This window comes from Oncorhynchus mykiss, chromosome 4 (genome assembly GCF_057628025.1).
Source record: "Oncorhynchus mykiss isolate SJ-2025 chromosome 4, ASM5762802v1, whole genome shotgun sequence".
NCBI lineage: Eukaryota > Metazoa > Chordata > Actinopteri > Salmoniformes > Salmonidae > Oncorhynchus > Oncorhynchus mykiss.
The window spans coordinates 78,970,385-78,988,790 of NC_143025.1; the positions used below are offsets into that span (position 1 = coordinate 78,970,385).

An 18,406-nucleotide genomic window follows, 5' to 3' on the forward strand; every position below is an offset into this window, starting at 1 on the left:
TGAGAAAGAAACATTTATATTTTAACATGTAGAGAACAGTCAGACCCTAAACTCAGTCACAGAAAAATGAAAACAGAAACACAGAAAAATGTGTAATGACCTGTCAAACACACCCCGGTAATGGCTGAAATGTGCTCAGTGGGATACTTGAATCTATAACAGGGATAGGCAACTATCGGCCTGCTTGAAGGCCCTCGGATAAAATAAAAATACATTTGGATGGGACTCAGTCGGGGTCTCAACTTACTGTTGTGAGTTAGAATAGTAGAATACACAAGGTGCCATTTCAAAATGTGGTTGTGCATCAGCAGTTTTTCTCTTGTTATGTCACTCACTGATAGTCAGTCAATTAGCCCATGTCAGCAAACGTTCATTTAGATTGTTAAATTATCATGGTAGAATTACAGGCTGGTGGCCCCCATTGATTTTGTTAGTCAGTCTCACTTAGATATCATATCGGGTATGGATGTGGGTACGCAGACCCGCAAGCAACTGCAGCCATTCACGATGAGTTCTGATTTGTGTGGCCCCCACCCCCATCAACGTTCCCATCTCTGATCTATAAGAACACTGAAGCTTCGTCTGGGATTTAACGCACCATCTCGACACTTACATCACAACAAAGGGAAGAAAGATAACTTTATTTTGATGGGTGTTCATTTTTTTTGTGAAACTGAAAAAAGTAATAATTTAATACAGTTAAAATGTTTACAAATTAGTCGAGCTGAAATGAAAGCAACCTCCAAAAATGAACACTTGGATTATAGTGATGTGATATTATATCTGATCTCGCAAAAGTATGTTTAGACAGATGATTTTTAATCCAGCTATTGACACACTTGTTGAATTATGCAAGGCAACGTGACAACAACAGTAATTGATGAGGCAGTCTAGACAGCACAGGTGAGTGCAGGTAGGGTAGACAGAGTAAGTGTTTTGGTGGTTGCAGCAATGCCCCTCCCGTTTATGTTAATTCTAAAAGTTTGGAGTATCTTCCTCCATTGTCCAACTGTTGCATTTATAATAATTGTTTTAAAAACTGTTTAATAATTTTCGGACCACAATACCCACCCCTATCCCACTAACCAAAAATCAGATCAATTACAGATATCAGATAATTGTATCCCTCCTCAGCCCAAGGACCTGGGCCTGGAAGGGCAGCACTTCTTCTGCCAACATTTCTGTAAATCTTCCGCAGATGGGTCTCGTTCAGCTGCTTCTAAAGCAATGTAAATTTTTGCGCAGCCCGATTTACAACCGTTGTGATGAAGGCCAGAAACCTGGATTTGTCAAAGCACAGTTCATGGGGTCCCCACGTTGTAATGGTAACATTCACGGCAACAGAGGGAGAATTCCCTCCCACTCCACCCTCAACACTTCTCACTGTCTCTGCATAAATAACACTCTGTCCTATTCTGACTTTAGCTAGATGCACCCGTGTCACTTTTATCGGGAACTCTGACGACCTCACTTTATGATTTCCTCCACAGTTACTACACCGACTGAGCTAGTCCTCCAGGCATGTCTCCACTAGATGGAAACCCCACACACCTGGTACATCTAGGCTGCTCCTTCCTACACCCTGATGCTACATGACCACATTTCTGGAAACACTGCAGCACAGCAGGCACGAATGTTGTAACTGGGTAGTTTACCTATAGCAACCATTACTCGAGGGGGAAGATACTACAAAATAGGGGTGTGCCGATCTCGTGGTACTCATATTCGTTTTATCATACTTGATACTCGTAATCGGAAAACCTGGAGGTGTGCTTTAAATGGTGGTAAAGACAACACCTAAGGTGCTTTATCACTCAGAGTGCATCTCAAAGCACATCGTTATGCTTCTTCACTCATTCACACACATTGTTAAACGACCCTAACTGATGAAAATGCACATGATCTACTTACTTAGTCCTATTAAATTATCAACGAAATAGGCTAATGCATAGCCTAATTCATGGCTGGGTAATACTGCCTGCATTTATTCCAGACACAGATTTAGATGAAGGTAGGATAATTCGCTTGCCCCATATATTGTTTCATTTTCGAGAGGAGCAAAATGTATCTTCCCGACACTTATGCCACAACATTCGTACAATCAAAATAAACGATCTACATTTGTCATTTTATTTTCTAATGAACTGTCACTCGGTATACATGCGTGAGCAATAAGAAATAATAATAGCAAGAAGTATGGACTTAGATCAAGACATAACGACAGACGTCGTCAGCAATGTGATAATTAAGGACAGACAAAGCAGGCCTACTAAACAACATGAACCCTTCTGTTATTTTGGTTTCATGTTAATTTTGTCTGTTCCCAGTCCAAAATGACCGCCCCATTACAGCTGATTATAAATCCATAATAATACATATATTATCACCTAATGTTGTTAGATCTTTTTATCAACTTAAGTTCTTGTGAACATTACACGTTGTGAACTTCTATTTGCTATTTATGGCCTGTAGGCCTCATTGACCTCAGCTCATACAACTCATTTTGAGTTAAAAAAAAGCATAATGTATGGATTATTTTGACTATAACAAATACTCAGATGAAACATATTGTGCTATTTATCATAAGACTACTTTGCGTCAAAGTTTAACAAGGACATTTGTTTTGAAACCATTTCAAATGTTTAAATAGTGGCACAAAATAACATCTGTTGTGTTCCCGGTCAAAACTGACCGGTATGATTTTATTAGTAAAGAAAGGACAAAGGCCCAAAACTACACAAGAAAACTTTACCATATTACAAAATTAATGTCTGAACATTAAAGAACAACAGTATTACTAACAATAACAAAAACATTAAAATGTTCACAATCTGTCAATCAATGGTGGTTACATTTTGTGTGTTCTCATGCACATGTTGGACAATACGTGGGGGTTGTTGCATGTGCCTTGCAAATATATGCACTGCAGTTATGGCACGTAATGCTCATTTTGACATCTCTTGGTGCACACAGATTGCACCTCTACCTTTTGTCTCTTCTGTCTCTGGCGGCCATACAGTGCCTTGCGAAAGTATTCGGCCCCCTTGAACTTTGCGACCTTTTGCCACATTTCAGGCTTCAAACATAAAGATATAAAACGGTATTTTTTTGTGAAGAATCAACAACAATTGGGACACAATCATGAAGTGGAACGACATTTATTGGATATTTCAAACTTTTTTAACAAATCAAAAACTGAAAAATTGGGCGTGCAAAATTATTCAGCCCCCTTAAGTTAATACTTTGTAGCGCCACCTTTTGCTGCGATTACAGCTGTAAGTCGCTTGGGGTATGTCTCTATCAGTTTTGCACATCGAGAGACTGAAATTTTTTCCCATTCCTCCTTGCAAAACAGCTCGAGCTCAGTGAGGTTGGATGGAGAGCATTTGTGAACAGCAGTTTTCAGTTCTTTCCACAGATTCTCGATTGGATTCAGGTCTGGACTTTGACTTGGCCATTCTAACACCTGGATATGTTTATTTTTGAACCATTCCATTGTAGATTTTGCTTTATGTTTTGGATCATTGTCTTGTTGGAAGACAAATCTCCGTCCCAGTCTCAGGTCTTTTGCAGACTCCATCAGGTTTTCTTCCAGAATGGTCCTGTATTTGGCTCCATCCATCTTCCCATCAATTTTAACCATCTTCCCTGTCCCTGCTGAAGAAAAGCAGGCCCAAACCATGATGCTGCCACCACCATGTTTGACAGTGGGGATGGTGTGTTCAGCTGTGTTGCTTTTACGCCAAACATAACGTTTTGCATTGTAGCCAAAAAGTTACATTTTGGTTTCATCTGACCAGAGCACCTTCTTCCACGTTTGGTGTGTCTCCCAGGTGGCTTGTGGCAAACTTTAAACGACACTTTTTATGGATATCTTTAAGAAATGGCTTTCTTCTTGCCACTCTTCCATAAAGGCCAGATTTGTGCAATATACGACTGATTGTTGTCCTATGGACAGAGTCTCCCACCTCAGCTGTAGATCTCTGCAGTTCATCCAGAGTGATCATGGGCCTCTTGGCTGCATCTCTGATCAGTCTTCTCCTTGTATGAGCTGAAAGTTTAGAGGGACGGCCAGGTCTTGGTAGATTTGCAGTGGTCTGATACTCCTTCCATTTCAATATTATCGCTTGCACAGTGCTCCTTGGGATGTTTAAAGCTTGGGAAATATTTTTGTATCCAAATCCGGCTTTAAACTTCTTCACAACAGTATCTCGGACCTGCCTGGTGTGTTCCTTGTTCTTCATGATGCTCTCTGCGCTTTTAACGGACCTCTGAGACTATCACAGTGCAGGTGCATTTATACGGAGACTTGATTACACACAGGTGGATTGTATTTATCATCATTAGTCATTTAGGTCAACATTGGATCATTCAGATATCCTCACTGAACTTCTGGAGAGAGTTTGCTGCACTGAAAGTAAAGGGGCTGAATAATTTTGCACGCCCAATTTTTCAGTTTTTGATTTGTTAAAAAAGTTTGAAATATCCAATAAATGTCGTTCCACTTCATGATTGTGTCCCACTTGTTGTTGATTCTTCACAAAAAAATACAGTTTTATATCTTTATGTTTGAAGCCTGAAATGTGGCAAAAGGTCGCAAAGTTCAAGGGGGCCGAATACTTTCGCAAGGCACTGTACATCTGCCTTCTGGCTCTTGTACATTTGAAGTGCGAAGTTTACATACACTTAGGTTGTTTACTCGTTTTTAACTCGTTTTTCAACCACTCCACAAATTTCTTGTTAACAAACTATAGTTAACAATTGTTTACAGACAGATTATTGAGCAGCGTCCCCTAAAAGTGACCAGACATTCATCCACTGTGATGTCTGGACTTGGGTTATATGTGAGTGGCAGGCGCTGTACCCACTTGTGCCAAACCTCTGATCGCTGCCAGCTTGTCTTGTTGAGGGCGGCCTGGTCTTGTATCACGGTGGTCGAAGCGAATCACCTGTGACAACACGTGAAATGTCTGGAGTGACATAGTGGCTATCACGAAGTCGGTTCCTCTCCTTGTTTGGGCAGCGTTCGGCGGTCGTCGTCACCGGTCTTCTAGCCATCGCCGATCCACCTGTCATTTTCCATTTGTTTGGTCTTGTTTTCCCACACACCTGGTTTACATTCCCTCATTACGTGACGTGTATAATACCCTCTGTTCCCCCCATGTCTGTGTGTGGTTTGTTTGTTGTAAAGTGTTTGTGCATGTCTAACTGGTTTGCGACGGGTTATTTCAACCCATATTTTGTTGTTTCTGGGTGCAGTTTGTTTTGCCTAAATAAACCGCTCCGGTTGTTACCCATGTCTGCCCTCCTGCGCCTGACTTCCCTGCAGCCAGTTGCACCTCTTACAGTGGCACAAAAAAATCCCATAAACTGGTGGTAGTTTAGTTTCTGGATCTGTACACACCAGTCAAAATCAAGAGACCCGCGTATGCTTGGACGTCTGTCCGGTCTACCTCTTTCCAGTTGTCTTCGTAAATGCGTCTCCCCTCCAAGTTGGTCATGTTTATCACTATAGTTTCAATTGACTCTGTCAGGAACAGTTCGAAGCAGGATTATGTCACCAACCCGGGATATGGCGTATTTCGTTGGCCCTGGGGTCATTCTGATGTTTTCAGCCGGCAGCTGACCTCTCCTCTCAGGTGTGGATGAAGACCAGGTCAAATTCCCATTGTTTGACCGGAATGTAACAACATCCTCAGCAGGGCCCTCTTCCTCATCACTGGATTGTTCCACATCGGTTGTCTCTTGGTCTGAATCATATTCTGTGTTGTCTTCAACTTCTGACACTTCCTCCTCTAATGCATCTTCACTGTCTTCACTTCTCTAATGCATCTTCACTGACCTCTCTCTTCCTCACCAGTGTCATGATCAAATATATGATCAAGAGCCTCACATACAGTATATTGTTTGGTCATTGTGGTACCACAGAATGGATTGTGAGCAGGCCTCAAAAAGGCTTTATATACCAGAGCTGCAAGGAAAGTTCTATATATTATTGAAACAATGTTGCTATTGTTTGTGAGAATGCCATTAATTATCATGCATTACAGTGCATTCGGAAAGTATTCCGATCCCTTGACTTTTTCCACATTTTGTAACATTACAGCTTTATTCTAAAATGTATTTCATATATTTTTTTCCTCAAAAATCTTCACACAATACCCTATACTGCTGGGTGTGCATTGCTGCGCTTACCACAAAGTAGAATAGCTTTCTTATGTACACATAAATGTGGACTCTTACCTCTTGTCAATATGCTTGCCCACGCTCCTGCTTTGAAGTGAGAGGAAGAACATTCACATCCCATCTCTGGACTATTAGTATATTTTTATTTTACTGTCAGTTGTCTGTTCACTTGGGATCAATCGATTTTCTCTACTCAATTAGCTATATTGACTCAGATATTTTCATGATTCATCATCACCAGACAGAGATCATGTTCCTTGAAATAACGTTTATTAAGCAAGCAATGCATCTTAAAAAAAGTACAAAAATGTTATCTTCAGCAACACAAACACAGATAATGCATTTACTGATCATCGTTCAAACTGAAGGATGCTCTGATTTGCTTAGCTGCAAAAATAGTGTTTTCAAGGTCCATCCTTTTAGAAAATGTACAGTACCAGTCAAAAGTTTGGACACAACTACTCATTCAAGAGTTTTTCTTTATCTTGACTATTTTCTACATTGTAGAATAATAGTGAAGACATCAAAACTATGAAAGAACACATATGGAATCATGTAGTAACCAAAAAAGTGTTAAACAAATCAAAATATATTTTAAATTCTTCAAAGTAGCCAATCTTTGCCTTGATGACAGCTTTGCACTCTTGGCATTCTCTCAACCAGCTTCATGAGGAATGCTTTTCCAACTGTCTTGAAGGAGTTCCCACATATGCTGAGCACTTGTTGGCTGCTTTTCCTTCACTGCGGTTCAACTCATCCCAAACCATCTCAATTGGGTTGAGGTTGGGTGATTGTGGAGGCCAGGTCATCTGATGCAGCACTCCATAACACTCCTTCTTGGTCAAATAGCCCTTACACAGCCTGGAGGTGTGTTGAGTCATTGTCCTGTTGAAAATCAAATCCGACTAAGCTCAAACCAGATGGGATGGCGTATCGCTGCAACATTCTGTGGTAGCCATGCTGGTTGAGTGTGCCTTGAATTCTAAATAAATCAAGTGTCACCAGCAAAGCACCCCCACACCATCACACCTCCTCCTCCATGCTTCACGGTGGGAACCACACATGCAGAAATAATCTGGTCACCTATCTGGGTCTCACAAAGGCATGGCGGTAGGAAACAAAAATCTCAAATTTGGACTCATCCGACCAAAGGACAGATTTCCACCGGTCTAATGTCCATTGCTCGTGTTTCTTGGCCCAAGCAAGTCTCATTATTATTGGTGTCCTTTAGTAGTGGTTTCTTTGCAGCAATTCGACCATGAAGGCCTGAGTCACGCAGTCTCCTCTGAACAGTTGATGTTGAGATGTGTCTGTTACTTGAACTCTGTGAAGCATTTATTTAGGCTGCAATTTCTGAGATTGGTAACTCTAATGAACTCTCTTTGCTGACCATAATATGGACTTGGTCTTTTACCAAATATCTTCTGTATACCATGTCACATAACTGATAACTGATTTAATGAGCCATTCGCAGTTTCACTGTACCGGCCGTGTGTACTTAGACTTGCATGGCTTAATCTTTGAGACAAGCATATAAGCATATGTAGACCATGTCACAAAACGAACTGATTGGCTGAAATACATTAAAAAGGAAAGAAATTCCACAAATTAACTTTTAACAAGGCACACCTGTTCATTGAAATTCATTCCAGGTGACTATCTCATGAAGCTGGTTGAGAGAATGCCGAGACTGTGCAAAGCTGTTATCAAGGCAAAGTGTGGCTACTTTAACGAATCTCAAATATAAAATATTTTTGTTGTTTAACTTTTTTGGTTACTACATGATAGAATATGTGTTATTTCATAGTTGTAATGTCTTCACTATTATTCTACAATGTAGAAAATAGTCAAAAAAAGAAAAACCCTTGAATGAGTAGGTGTGTCCAAACTTTTGACTGGTACTGTATAATTTAAAGAGGAATAGTAATAGAAAAACATTGGTACATAATTATCTGTTAGGGCTATGGACCATTTGTCACCAATCACAAGCTATTACCAATGTGCTACTGAAACATTGAGAAATACAATCACAATTAATTGATGTCTTTGCAATAAGAAGGCAGGGTAAAATGATACAAAAAAAGCTGCCAACATTTAAATACAAGACTCCCAATTTGAGTCAAGTTTTAAAATATGTATCCAATCAACAATAGCAAACATTTACACTTTTCACCTATTCAAACTGTGGTAACAAGCAAATACATGTCTTATTCAGTTCTTAAAGATGATAAATTCAGGAAGCTCACATTTTAAAATGGCTGACCTGAGGCCTATTACTAGTATTTACACAAGATAACATCTAGCAAATGAGCAAATTATATCACATTCGTTGTATTTGTAACAACTTTGAGGCACACAAACCATTAAAGATGCTTTGCAGGACAAAATGTCAAGATGTGGCACTAAGGTATGTCTGAGAGTCTGTCATCGTATAGAGAACTAATTTGTTTTTGTCCTTGTCACCACATAATCAATTGTCTAAATAAGGCCATGAATGACCAAACATTGGAGAGAGATACTGTATGTTGGTGTATCTATTACAAAACACAAAGAATAACAGATAAAAAAATAACTTAATCTTATGATAAGTAGTGCCAACTTAGTCTTAATTGGGAGTAACTTCCCACACCATTTTTTTTTATTTCAAGGCATTCATTTTATGAAGAGAAGTATATGTTATAAGCGCTTGGTTCAGCACAGTAAACACGCTTTTATTTATACTTAAATGAACATCGACTAAAAGGACAGCGATTGAAACTATCAATAAAAAACATCCCTTTTGCAAAAAAAAATAAGCTATGCAGGTTCGATGTTCTCAAATGAATCTTCATTTCTGCCTTGGAGAAAAGAAGCAACGCTCCATAGAAATTCCTTTGGAACTACCTGCTAATTATTTGAATGCAAATACAATAAAATGTTTTAAATAAAATTCTGCTTTTGGATAAAGCCTTGACAATTCTCTTACAAAAAATGTTATGACAAAAAGATTTCAGCCCATCTTCCATTTGAGGGACTTTCATTAGTCTTTGTTGTTTAAAAAAAATGCTTTGATGAACAGTATCCTCACTAGAGTCCTAAAGGAGTCTATGTAAATCACTGTCTTTAGTCCATGAATTAATGAGGGGAAAAAATAATTCTGTGCTGTTTGCTTTCCATTCTCCTTACACGTGCTCCAGTGGAAACCTACTGTATAAGTGGCTACACACTGGGAACAGATGTCAATTCAACATCTACTCCACATTGGTTCCACGTAATTTAAACAACCTTGATTCAACCAGTGTGTGCCCAGTGGGTATTGTAAAACGTATCACTAAACATATTTGTTTGAGCCTAAATTGACACCATATATTTTCATGAAAAACGTGTGGTTTTGTTGGGTTTGATTCAGGTACCCAGCACTCTTACCAACTATACCATGCAAGCCTTCTTCAATATAGGCATATTTTACTCATCACGATGACGGCTAGAAGTGTCAAGTGGTGGGCACTTTCAGCTTCCAGTAAAAAAGTCCCTTAGGGCTTATCTCAGAGATACTCAGAGCACAACAAGACTTCTTCTAAGAAGCAGGAAGGCGGTTTGACAGGAAGAAGGCGAGCCAGGCTGGGTACAACAGAAAAGAGAGAATGCAATGTCCACCACCCTTTTCCCCATACGCTATACATAGGATCAAAGTAGTGCACTATATAGAGTCAAGGTAGTGCACTATATAGGGAATAGAGCGATTTCATATCATTCAGAAGCCTCCCATCCATCCTGGCCTGATTTGGGGGGTAAGGCAGGCAGGCTAGTGTGTAGAGGGAGTTTGCCTGGCCTTGTTTAGGATAGCTGAACCAGGCAGCAGTGCAGGGAGACAAGGTCAGAGTAACTGTTTGTTTGTGTGATCATTGTGGGCACATTACTGTCGGTCCAGCTTCCTCAGTCAGCCCAAGTCCCTGCCTCCCCCACCTCAACTCAGTCCCAATCTAACAGATGAAACCCTGCTCTTACTTAGTCCAGGTCTAATCTGTATCTGCCTTTAAGATGCTCTGCTGCCCACTGCCCTTCCCTTTCTCTTCAGTCTCTTTCTCTTCTTCCTGGAGGCTGGTTTGCAGCTTGCTCCAGATGCTGGTGTCTCCGGTCTGCAGGGCCTGCAGGAAGAGGTTGGTGTGCTCCTTGAGCCGGTCCAGGTCTCCCTGGGTCCTGCGGTTCTGACGGAGCAGGTCCTTGGTTCTTAGGGTGATGTCCAGCAGGCCAGACTTGGACAGGATGTTGTACGTGTTGCAGAAGCGCTTACGCTTGATGTCGTGGTCATCTCCATCGCCGTTGTCGGTTGTGGTGGCGTGATTTGGGAGGGAAAGAGGCTGGGACTTGAGTTTCTCATGGTGCCCAAAGTTGAGGGTGTGAGAAGGAGTTACGGTCAAGGACGGGGCGGGGGTGTACTCTGATCTACTGACGGCGGGGGAGGGTCTAGCAGGGCTGCTACAGGCACTGGAGTCTGTGAGGGAGAGGGTGAGGGCGAGCCTGCGCTGGGGAGAGGGGGACAGAGAGCTAGTTGGAGGAGGGAAACTGAGGGTGCTGGAACCAGAAGAACCAGAGCTAGAACTACCAGACTGCTGCTTCTGCTGTTTGTCTCTGTGGCTGTGATGGCGCTCCCGGTGGCTGGAGGACAAACCGCTTCTCTCTGACCCCGACGAGGAAGAACAAGAGCTTCCTTTCCCAGAGGAACTCGAGCTGTCCCCAGGGTGAGGGGCAATCTTGGGGTAGGACCTGAGGATGGGAAGAAACTTTTTTGGGCGCCGGTGTTTAGAGGAGGCCTCCTTGGGGTTGGAGGTGGTGCAGTGGGAGACCACAGGTTGTAGGAAGACCACCTGAGGCTGCTGGATGATCATGGGGGGCATGTTGGAGTAGGACCCCCCCACCACTGCTAACGGTGAGGACTGTGCCCCCAACACTGATCCAGGGCGCTGAACCTCTCTCTTGGTCACCGAATGCGATGAGCCCTCAGAATCTGTCGGGTCTATGGTGCTGGCATCTGTAGGGGGAAGGAGGAGAAGATTTGATTTGGTGTTTTCGGGACCAGAAAATAAAGACAACTTCAATGATATGGTGGGGGAAGACAGTTGGGAATCAATAAATGGAAGTGTAATAGAAAGAAGATGATAAGGGTGGGAGTGAAGACATCAGAGTGAAAGAACCATGTGAAGGACAAACCTGAGAAGCCAGAGTCTCTCTCTGAGTCTGTTCTGGAGCTTCCAGACTTCATGGCTCGTAGTTTTCCCATGTTCCTAGAGTGCCCTTCTGCTTTCCTTTTGGTACTACTCATATTGTCTGTTTCTTTTCAATGGTCTTGTCACTCACCCAGACTACTACACCCACATCAGTGTAGTTAGTAGATGGATAGGAAACCTGGGATGCACCAAAATAAATGTCAGCATTATGATATGGTTACTTCATGCCTATTACTACTCCTTCATTCTGTTCTAGGGGGTGCAATACTTTTGGACATCTAGCCGGTTGTAGCCAACTTGCTAGCAAACATTAACCAGTCTTGCAGCCAATCATAGCATTTCGTTCCCACCCATATAGGACACTGAAAACGTCGGACATGGGCTGGGTAGACTACTCTTTCTACTCTTATTCTGCTAGAATCTAGCTGTTTCTGTGTCCTTGCTGCTAGGATCATATTTCATATATTGTTATTGTCCTTGCTGCTAGGATCATATTTCAGTAGCTAGCTGCAGTTTTAGCATAACAGCTAGCTAGCTAGTTAACATTACTCCAATTTCTAGCTATTGAAATTAGCTAGCTAGCTAACGTTACTTGGTTATTACGGAATACTATACCACCTACTAAGTCTGAAAATAACGTAGCAAGCTACAGTTTTCTCAAACGTATTAGTTAGCAACGATTACATTACAGAACAATGTCTAGACATGATTGAAACAGTACAAATGTACTTTGTGCCCTTGTCCAACCGACCCTACCTTGTGATCGAACGTTCCCAGTCGCCGCGGCCACAGTCTGTCTGTCTGGTGTGACCGTGTAGTGTCCGCAAGTAGAAATATAAACGGTGCTGTACACGGGACTAGATTTATGGTACACCCCTGTCAGCTAGCGCACATACAGGGGAGGAATGCTACATGAACCCGCTGTTACAATGTCTTGCTCGAGACCGTGCAATTTTCAGAATGACCAACAATGTTCTCCCCGCGGTGAAAAGCAGGAGCGGACACAAGATAGTCTTCTAATACCAATGTTTTATACCTCACATGTCCATATTTGGAAGTCTGTGGGCGTCTCGTCGTGTTCCAAGCGTGGAGAGTTGTGGATACGTCACATTCTTTTGTCTATGTTGTCCGCCCACTACTTAGATTTTGCGGCCTCTCATTGGTCGATGAGTTGGCACTAAACTAAGAAACGTGACCGTATGCCAAGAGTGTGGCACGTTGATCACATTGTGTCGAACAGTAAACCATGTGAGTTGTACAGTACAAGCATTTCAAATGTATGGGGAATCCGTGACGTGAGACCAAGTGTTCTGTTACATTACATAATAAATCGTTTTCAGCCACTGTGTCCCAAACCTAACCTTTGGCTGTCAAGGCTCCTCTTGCAAAGTAAACACATAACTGTACAAATGATTCTGTAATCACCTGCCACACCTGCAGTTATTTTACTTGATGAACACTATTTATAGGCTACACGTTTTCCCTGGTCATGCCATTATGTTATTATCATAACATAATTATAACATAATCAGAACATATAATGCAAAAGTCATAAAATCCCTATACTGCCCTACCAAGCAAAAAGGCAGTAACTGCTCAGTTGGTAATAAATGAATTAATGTAATTTTTGCTACATTAAATACATGCTTAATCATGTGGACAAGTGTCCTGCCTCTGTTGTATTGTGTTTTGGAGAAAATGGGTGTTAGCAGTAACTGCATAAAGTTACCATGAAACAATAATGTTTGTACCATGTTTTGTGCTGCTACCATGTTGTGTTGCTACCATGTTGTTGTCATGTTGTCTTGCTTCCATGCTGTGTAGTCATGTGTTGCTGCCTTGCTATGTTGTTGTCTTAGGTCTCTCTTTATATAGTGCTGTGTTGTCTCTCTTGTCGTGATGTGTGTTTTGTCCTATATATATATATATATATATTTAAATTCCCAGCCCCCGTCCCCGCAAGAGGCCTTTTGGTAGGCTGTCATTGTTAATAATAATTTGTTCTTAACTGACTTGCCTAATTAAATACATGTTAAATAAATAAATACATAAACCAAGGTAAATAACAGCCATTTTTCCCAATTCCACGCTATGAGCAGTTACTGCCTTTTTGCTTGGTAGGGCCGAATAGTAGGCCTACATTATATTAACTATAAAACAAACTGATGGGATGGAGGGGAAGTTCTCAGGACACACACACACACACACAAACACACACACAAACACACACAAAATCGAAACAACCCACATGAGGACAATCAGATCATTTTTCCTCTCCAAGAGTCAGTCAGACAACACATCATGACCCCAATACAATGAACCCAGCACATTCCCAAGACAAGGACACTTTTGTGTTAACAACTCAAAATGTAATTCACACATGCCATGTCTGATGCAGATAAATAATGAGATACACAAGCCCATTGTTATAAACTCATTTACATTTGAATACATTTCATTTTCAAATTTCATACAGAGGAATCCATATGATTAGTTATTCTTTACTGTCTGATAAAAGTTACAACTTAGAACCCAAAGGAGTTATTTCATATTTCTAACCCTGTCAAGAGCATAATCCTACATATGAAGACCCTTGCAGAGTGTAAATGTGTGTGTGTGTACAGCAGATGATATCCTCTTATAGGGACTCTCAGGTTCCCTTGTTAACACCGACATCATTATAAGTCTTTATATAACCTACAGGTAACTGCAAAAATAAAGGAAACACTTGAGTAAATGATGGATACAAAGTATATTGAAAGCAGGTGTCTCCACACAGGTGTAGCCTCCTGTGTGTGTGTGTGTGTGTGTTTGTGTGTGTGTGTGTGTTTGTGTGTGTGTGTGTGTGTGTGTGTGTGTGTGTGTGTGTGTGTTTGTGTGTGTGTGTGTGTGTGTGTGTGTGTGTGTGTGTGTGTGTGTGTGTATGTGTGTGTGTGTGTGTGTGTGTGTGTGTGTGTGTGTGTGTGTGTGTGTGTCAGTCACCAGATCTCAAACCCAATTGAACACTTATGAGAAATTTTGGAGCGGCGCCTGAGACAGTGTTTTCCACCACCGTCAACATTTCTCATGGAAGAATGATGTTGCATCCCTCCAATAGAGTTCCAGACACTTGTAGAATCTATGCCAAGGCGCTTTGAAGCTGTTCTGGCGGCTCGTGGTGGCCCAACGCCCTATTAAGAAAGGTAATGCTGGTGTTTCCTTTATTTTAGCAGTTGGTAAAAATAAAAAAAATTACAATATTTTTATTTAAAAAATACACTGAATGTACAAAACATTAACACCTTCCTAATGAGTTGCACCTACCCTCTCAGAGACTGCCAGCAGGTTCATGGGCACATAGGCCATGTGAAAATAGCTTGGATTGTTTTGCCAGCTACAGTTGAAGTCGGAAGTTTACATACACGTTAGCCAAATACATTTAAACTCAGTTTTTCACAATTCCTGACATTTAATCCAAGTAAAAAATTCCCTGTCTTAGGTCAGTTAGGATCACCACTTTATTTTTAGAATGTGAAATGTCAGAATAATAGTAGAGAGAATGATTTATTTCAGCTTTTATTTCTTTCATCACATTCCCAGTGGGTCAGAAGTTTACATACACTCAATTCGTTTTTTGGTAGCATTTCCTTTAAATTGTTTAACTTGGGTCAAACGTTTCAGGTAGCCTTCCACAAGCTTCCCACAATAAGTTGGGTGAATTTTGGCCCATTCCTCCTGACAGAGCTGGTGTAAATGAGTCAGGTTTGTAGGCCTCCTACTTGCACACGCTTTTTCAGTTCTGCCCATAAATTCTCTGTCGGATTGAGGTCAGGGCTTTGTGATGGCCACTCCAATACCTTCACTTTGTTGTCCTTAAGCCGTTTTGCCACAACTTTGGAAGTATGTTTGGGGTCATTGTCCATTTGGAAGACCCATTTGCGACCAAGCTTTAACTTCCTAACTGATGTCTTAAGATGTTGCTTCAATATATCAACATCATTTTCCCCTCTCATGATGCCATCTATTTTGTGAAGTGCACCAGTCCCTCCTGCAGCAAAGCACCCCCACAAAATGATACTGCCACCCCTGTGCTTCACGGTTGGGATGGTGTTCTTTGGCTTGCAAGCCTCCCCCTTTTACCTCCAAACATAATGATGGTCATTATGGCCAAACAGTTCTATTTTTGTTTCATCAGACCAGAGGACATTTCTCCAAAAAGTAAAATTTTTGTCCCCATGTGCAGTTGCAAACCGTAGTCTGGCTTTTTTATGGCGGTTTTGGAGCAGTGGCTTCTTCCTTGCTGAGTGGCCTTTCAGGTTATGTTGATATAGGACTCGTTTTACTGTGGATAGATATACTTTTGGTGTTTATACTTGCATACTATTGTTTGTACAGATGAACGTGGTACTGGCAGGGGGTTTGAAATTGCTCCCAAGGATGAACCAGACTTTTGGAGGTCTTGGCTGATTTCTTTTGATTTTCCCAGTGCAAAGAGGCACTGAGTTTGAAGGTAGGCCTTGAAATGCATCCACAGGTACACCTCCAATTGACTCAGATGATGTCAATTAGCCCATCAGAAGCTTCTAAATTATTTTCTGGAATTTTCCAAGCTGTTTAAAGGCACAGTCAACTTAGTGTTTGTAAACTTCTGACCCACTGGAATTGTGATACAGTGAATTATAAGTGAAATAATCTGTCTTTAAACAATTGTTGGAAAAATTACTTGTGTCATGCACAAAGTAGATGTCCTAACCGACTTGCCCCCCCAAAAATGTGTGGAGTGGTTGAAAAACTAATTTTAATAACTCCAACCTAAGTGTATGTAAACTTCCGACTTCAACTGTATTTGCTATGAGGGGGGAACTGCCCCAATAAAATCACTGGATTTTATAACATACATTTTAACAGCACAAAGTAAATGTACTGTCACGGGTCACTCAAATGTGCGCTCAGTCAGAACTTCTAGGTCTGGTATCTCTCACAATGAGTCTCTTGTGCCAGATGGCTTACACGGAACCCAAACCGGCTGCACACATGCGCCATCGTGCGCCATTGTGCATACATTTATTTTGTCCCCCTACACCAAACGCGATCACTACACGCAGGTTAATTACATTAATTTGGGGACAGGTCAAAAAGCATGAAACATTTATGGCAATTTAGCTAGTTAGCTTGCACTTGCTAGCTAATTTGTCCTATTTAGCTAGTTTGCTGTTGCTAGCTAATTTGTCCTGAGATATAAACATTAGGTTGTTATTTTACCTCAAACGCACAAGGTCCTCTACTCAATTAACAATTAATCCACACATAAAAACAGTAAACCGAATCGTTTCTAGTCATCTCTCCTGCTTCCAGGCTTTTTCATCGTTTAACTTATATGGTGATTGACATCTAAACTTTAATAGTATTACCACGACAACCGGTAACAGTTTGTCTTTCAATCACCCACGTGGGTATAACCAATGAGGAGATGGCACGAGGGTACCTGCTTTTATAAACCAATGAGGAGATGGGAGAGGCAGGACTTGCAGTGCGATTTGCGTCAGAAATAGGAATGACTTCTATTTTAGCCCTTGGCAATGCAGACGCTCGTTGACGCCCGCGAGCGGTGTGTTCAGCCTATTATTCCATCCCTTTACTTAGATTTGTGTGTATTAGGTAGTTGATGTGGAATTGTTCGATTACTTGTTAGATATTGCTGCACTGTCGGAACTAGAAGCACAAGCAATTCGCTACACTCGCAATAACATCTATTAACCATTTGTATGTGACCAAAAACATTTGATGTGATTTTGATTTGAAGTCATTTAGGGTAAGAAGTCATTCAGAGTAAGAATAGTGGAAGACACCAGGTGCAAATTCAACATCCCTGTATAAAATATTAAACCTGTAAATGTAAACTACATTTCCCAGAAAATCTAAAGAACTCCATGCAGGTGGTGACACCTCAGTTCCTGTTCAATTTGTAGTTATACTGGAATAAGCTTTTATTTAAGGAGGCAAGTCAGTTAAGAACAAATTATTATTTTCAATGATGGCCTTGGAACAGTGGGTTAACTGCCTTGTCCAGGGGCAGAATGACAGATTTTTACCTTGTCAGCTCGGGGATTCGATCTTGCAACCTTTTGGTTACTAGTCCAACGCTCTAACTGCTATGCTAGCTTGCATTATGAACCTGAAAAGTTGGTTTATCCCTGATTTCTCTTGGAGCTCTTCAGTATGAGCTATAGGAGAGGATTAACTATATCTCCCTAATGGTGAATTTACTGTGACAACAAAAAGTCAGTTACAATATAAGAGAAAATAGCTCTAAATGTGACTCTCAGTGGTAATGGGAGGCATATCTTGGAGCCAGAGAATAAATTGGAGGTACAGAAATATGACACTTTTATACAGAGCTTCACCCTTTACAGATAGCACAGTATTTGGAACAAATTACATACAATAAAGACCCAATTATTTGATGTGCTAGTTTTTCTGTATTAAAAGTCATGGAATGATTGATAGCATATAATTCTTTCTGAGTAGCTGTTTTCAAGGAGTAGGCTATTAAACGATGATTTATGAAGTAGTAAATGTCTCTTGATAGTGACATATATAAAAACAGTCATACTTTACCTGAGCAGATTTTAAACGGAACAGAAGAGAGGCCAACATCTGCGAGACGCCGAGACTGCATCTTGAAGGAAAAACTTTTTCTTTTTTTGTAGTCAAATTGTTTAAAAGAAAAATAGCCTAGCTAAATTTCACAAAACTGAGCGGCCCTTACATCCACTACCAATACAGTATTCTCCCACTGGGCAAAAACTGTCTGAATCCATGTTTTTCTGTAATTTTAACCCCCAAAATCTATGTGATGACGTTTAATCAACATGGAAACTGATTGAATTTGAAAAAAGTCATCAACGTAAAGGCTTTTTTTACCCAACTTTTAACCTAAATCAATGACATGGGGACTTTTAACCTAAATCAATGACATGGGGACTTTTAACCTAAATCAATGACATGGGGACTTTTAACCTAAATCAATGACA

General features: G+C 40.9%; 1 protein-coding gene across 1 annotated transcript; it reads right to left on the minus strand.

Moving 5' to 3' along the window:
- Positions 1-6,439: 6,439 nt before the first annotated feature.
- Positions 6,440-12,500, minus strand: LOC110522462 (uncharacterized). Its single transcript, XM_021600883.3, has 3 exons — positions 12,150-12,500; positions 11,377-11,571; positions 6,440-11,197 (listed from the first exon to the last, which is right to left on the minus strand). Exons 2-3 carry the CDS (start codon positions 11,486-11,488, stop codon positions 10,185-10,187), a joined length of 1,125 nt encoding a protein of 374 aa, XP_021456558.2. The 5' UTR covers positions 11,489-11,571; positions 12,150-12,500; the 3' UTR covers positions 6,440-10,184.
- Between the last annotated feature and the right edge of the window lie 5,906 nt (positions 12,501-18,406).

Coding starts and splice junctions, on each gene's coding strand:
- LOC110522462 (XM_021600883.3), bottom strand. CDS start 11,488: ATGAGTAGTACCAAAAGGAAAGCAGAAGGGCACTCTAGGAACATGGGA. Junction 11,198..11,376: donor GAGAGACTCTGGCTTCTCAG/GTTTGTCCTTCA, acceptor TTCCCCCTACAG/ATGCCAGCACCATAGACCCG.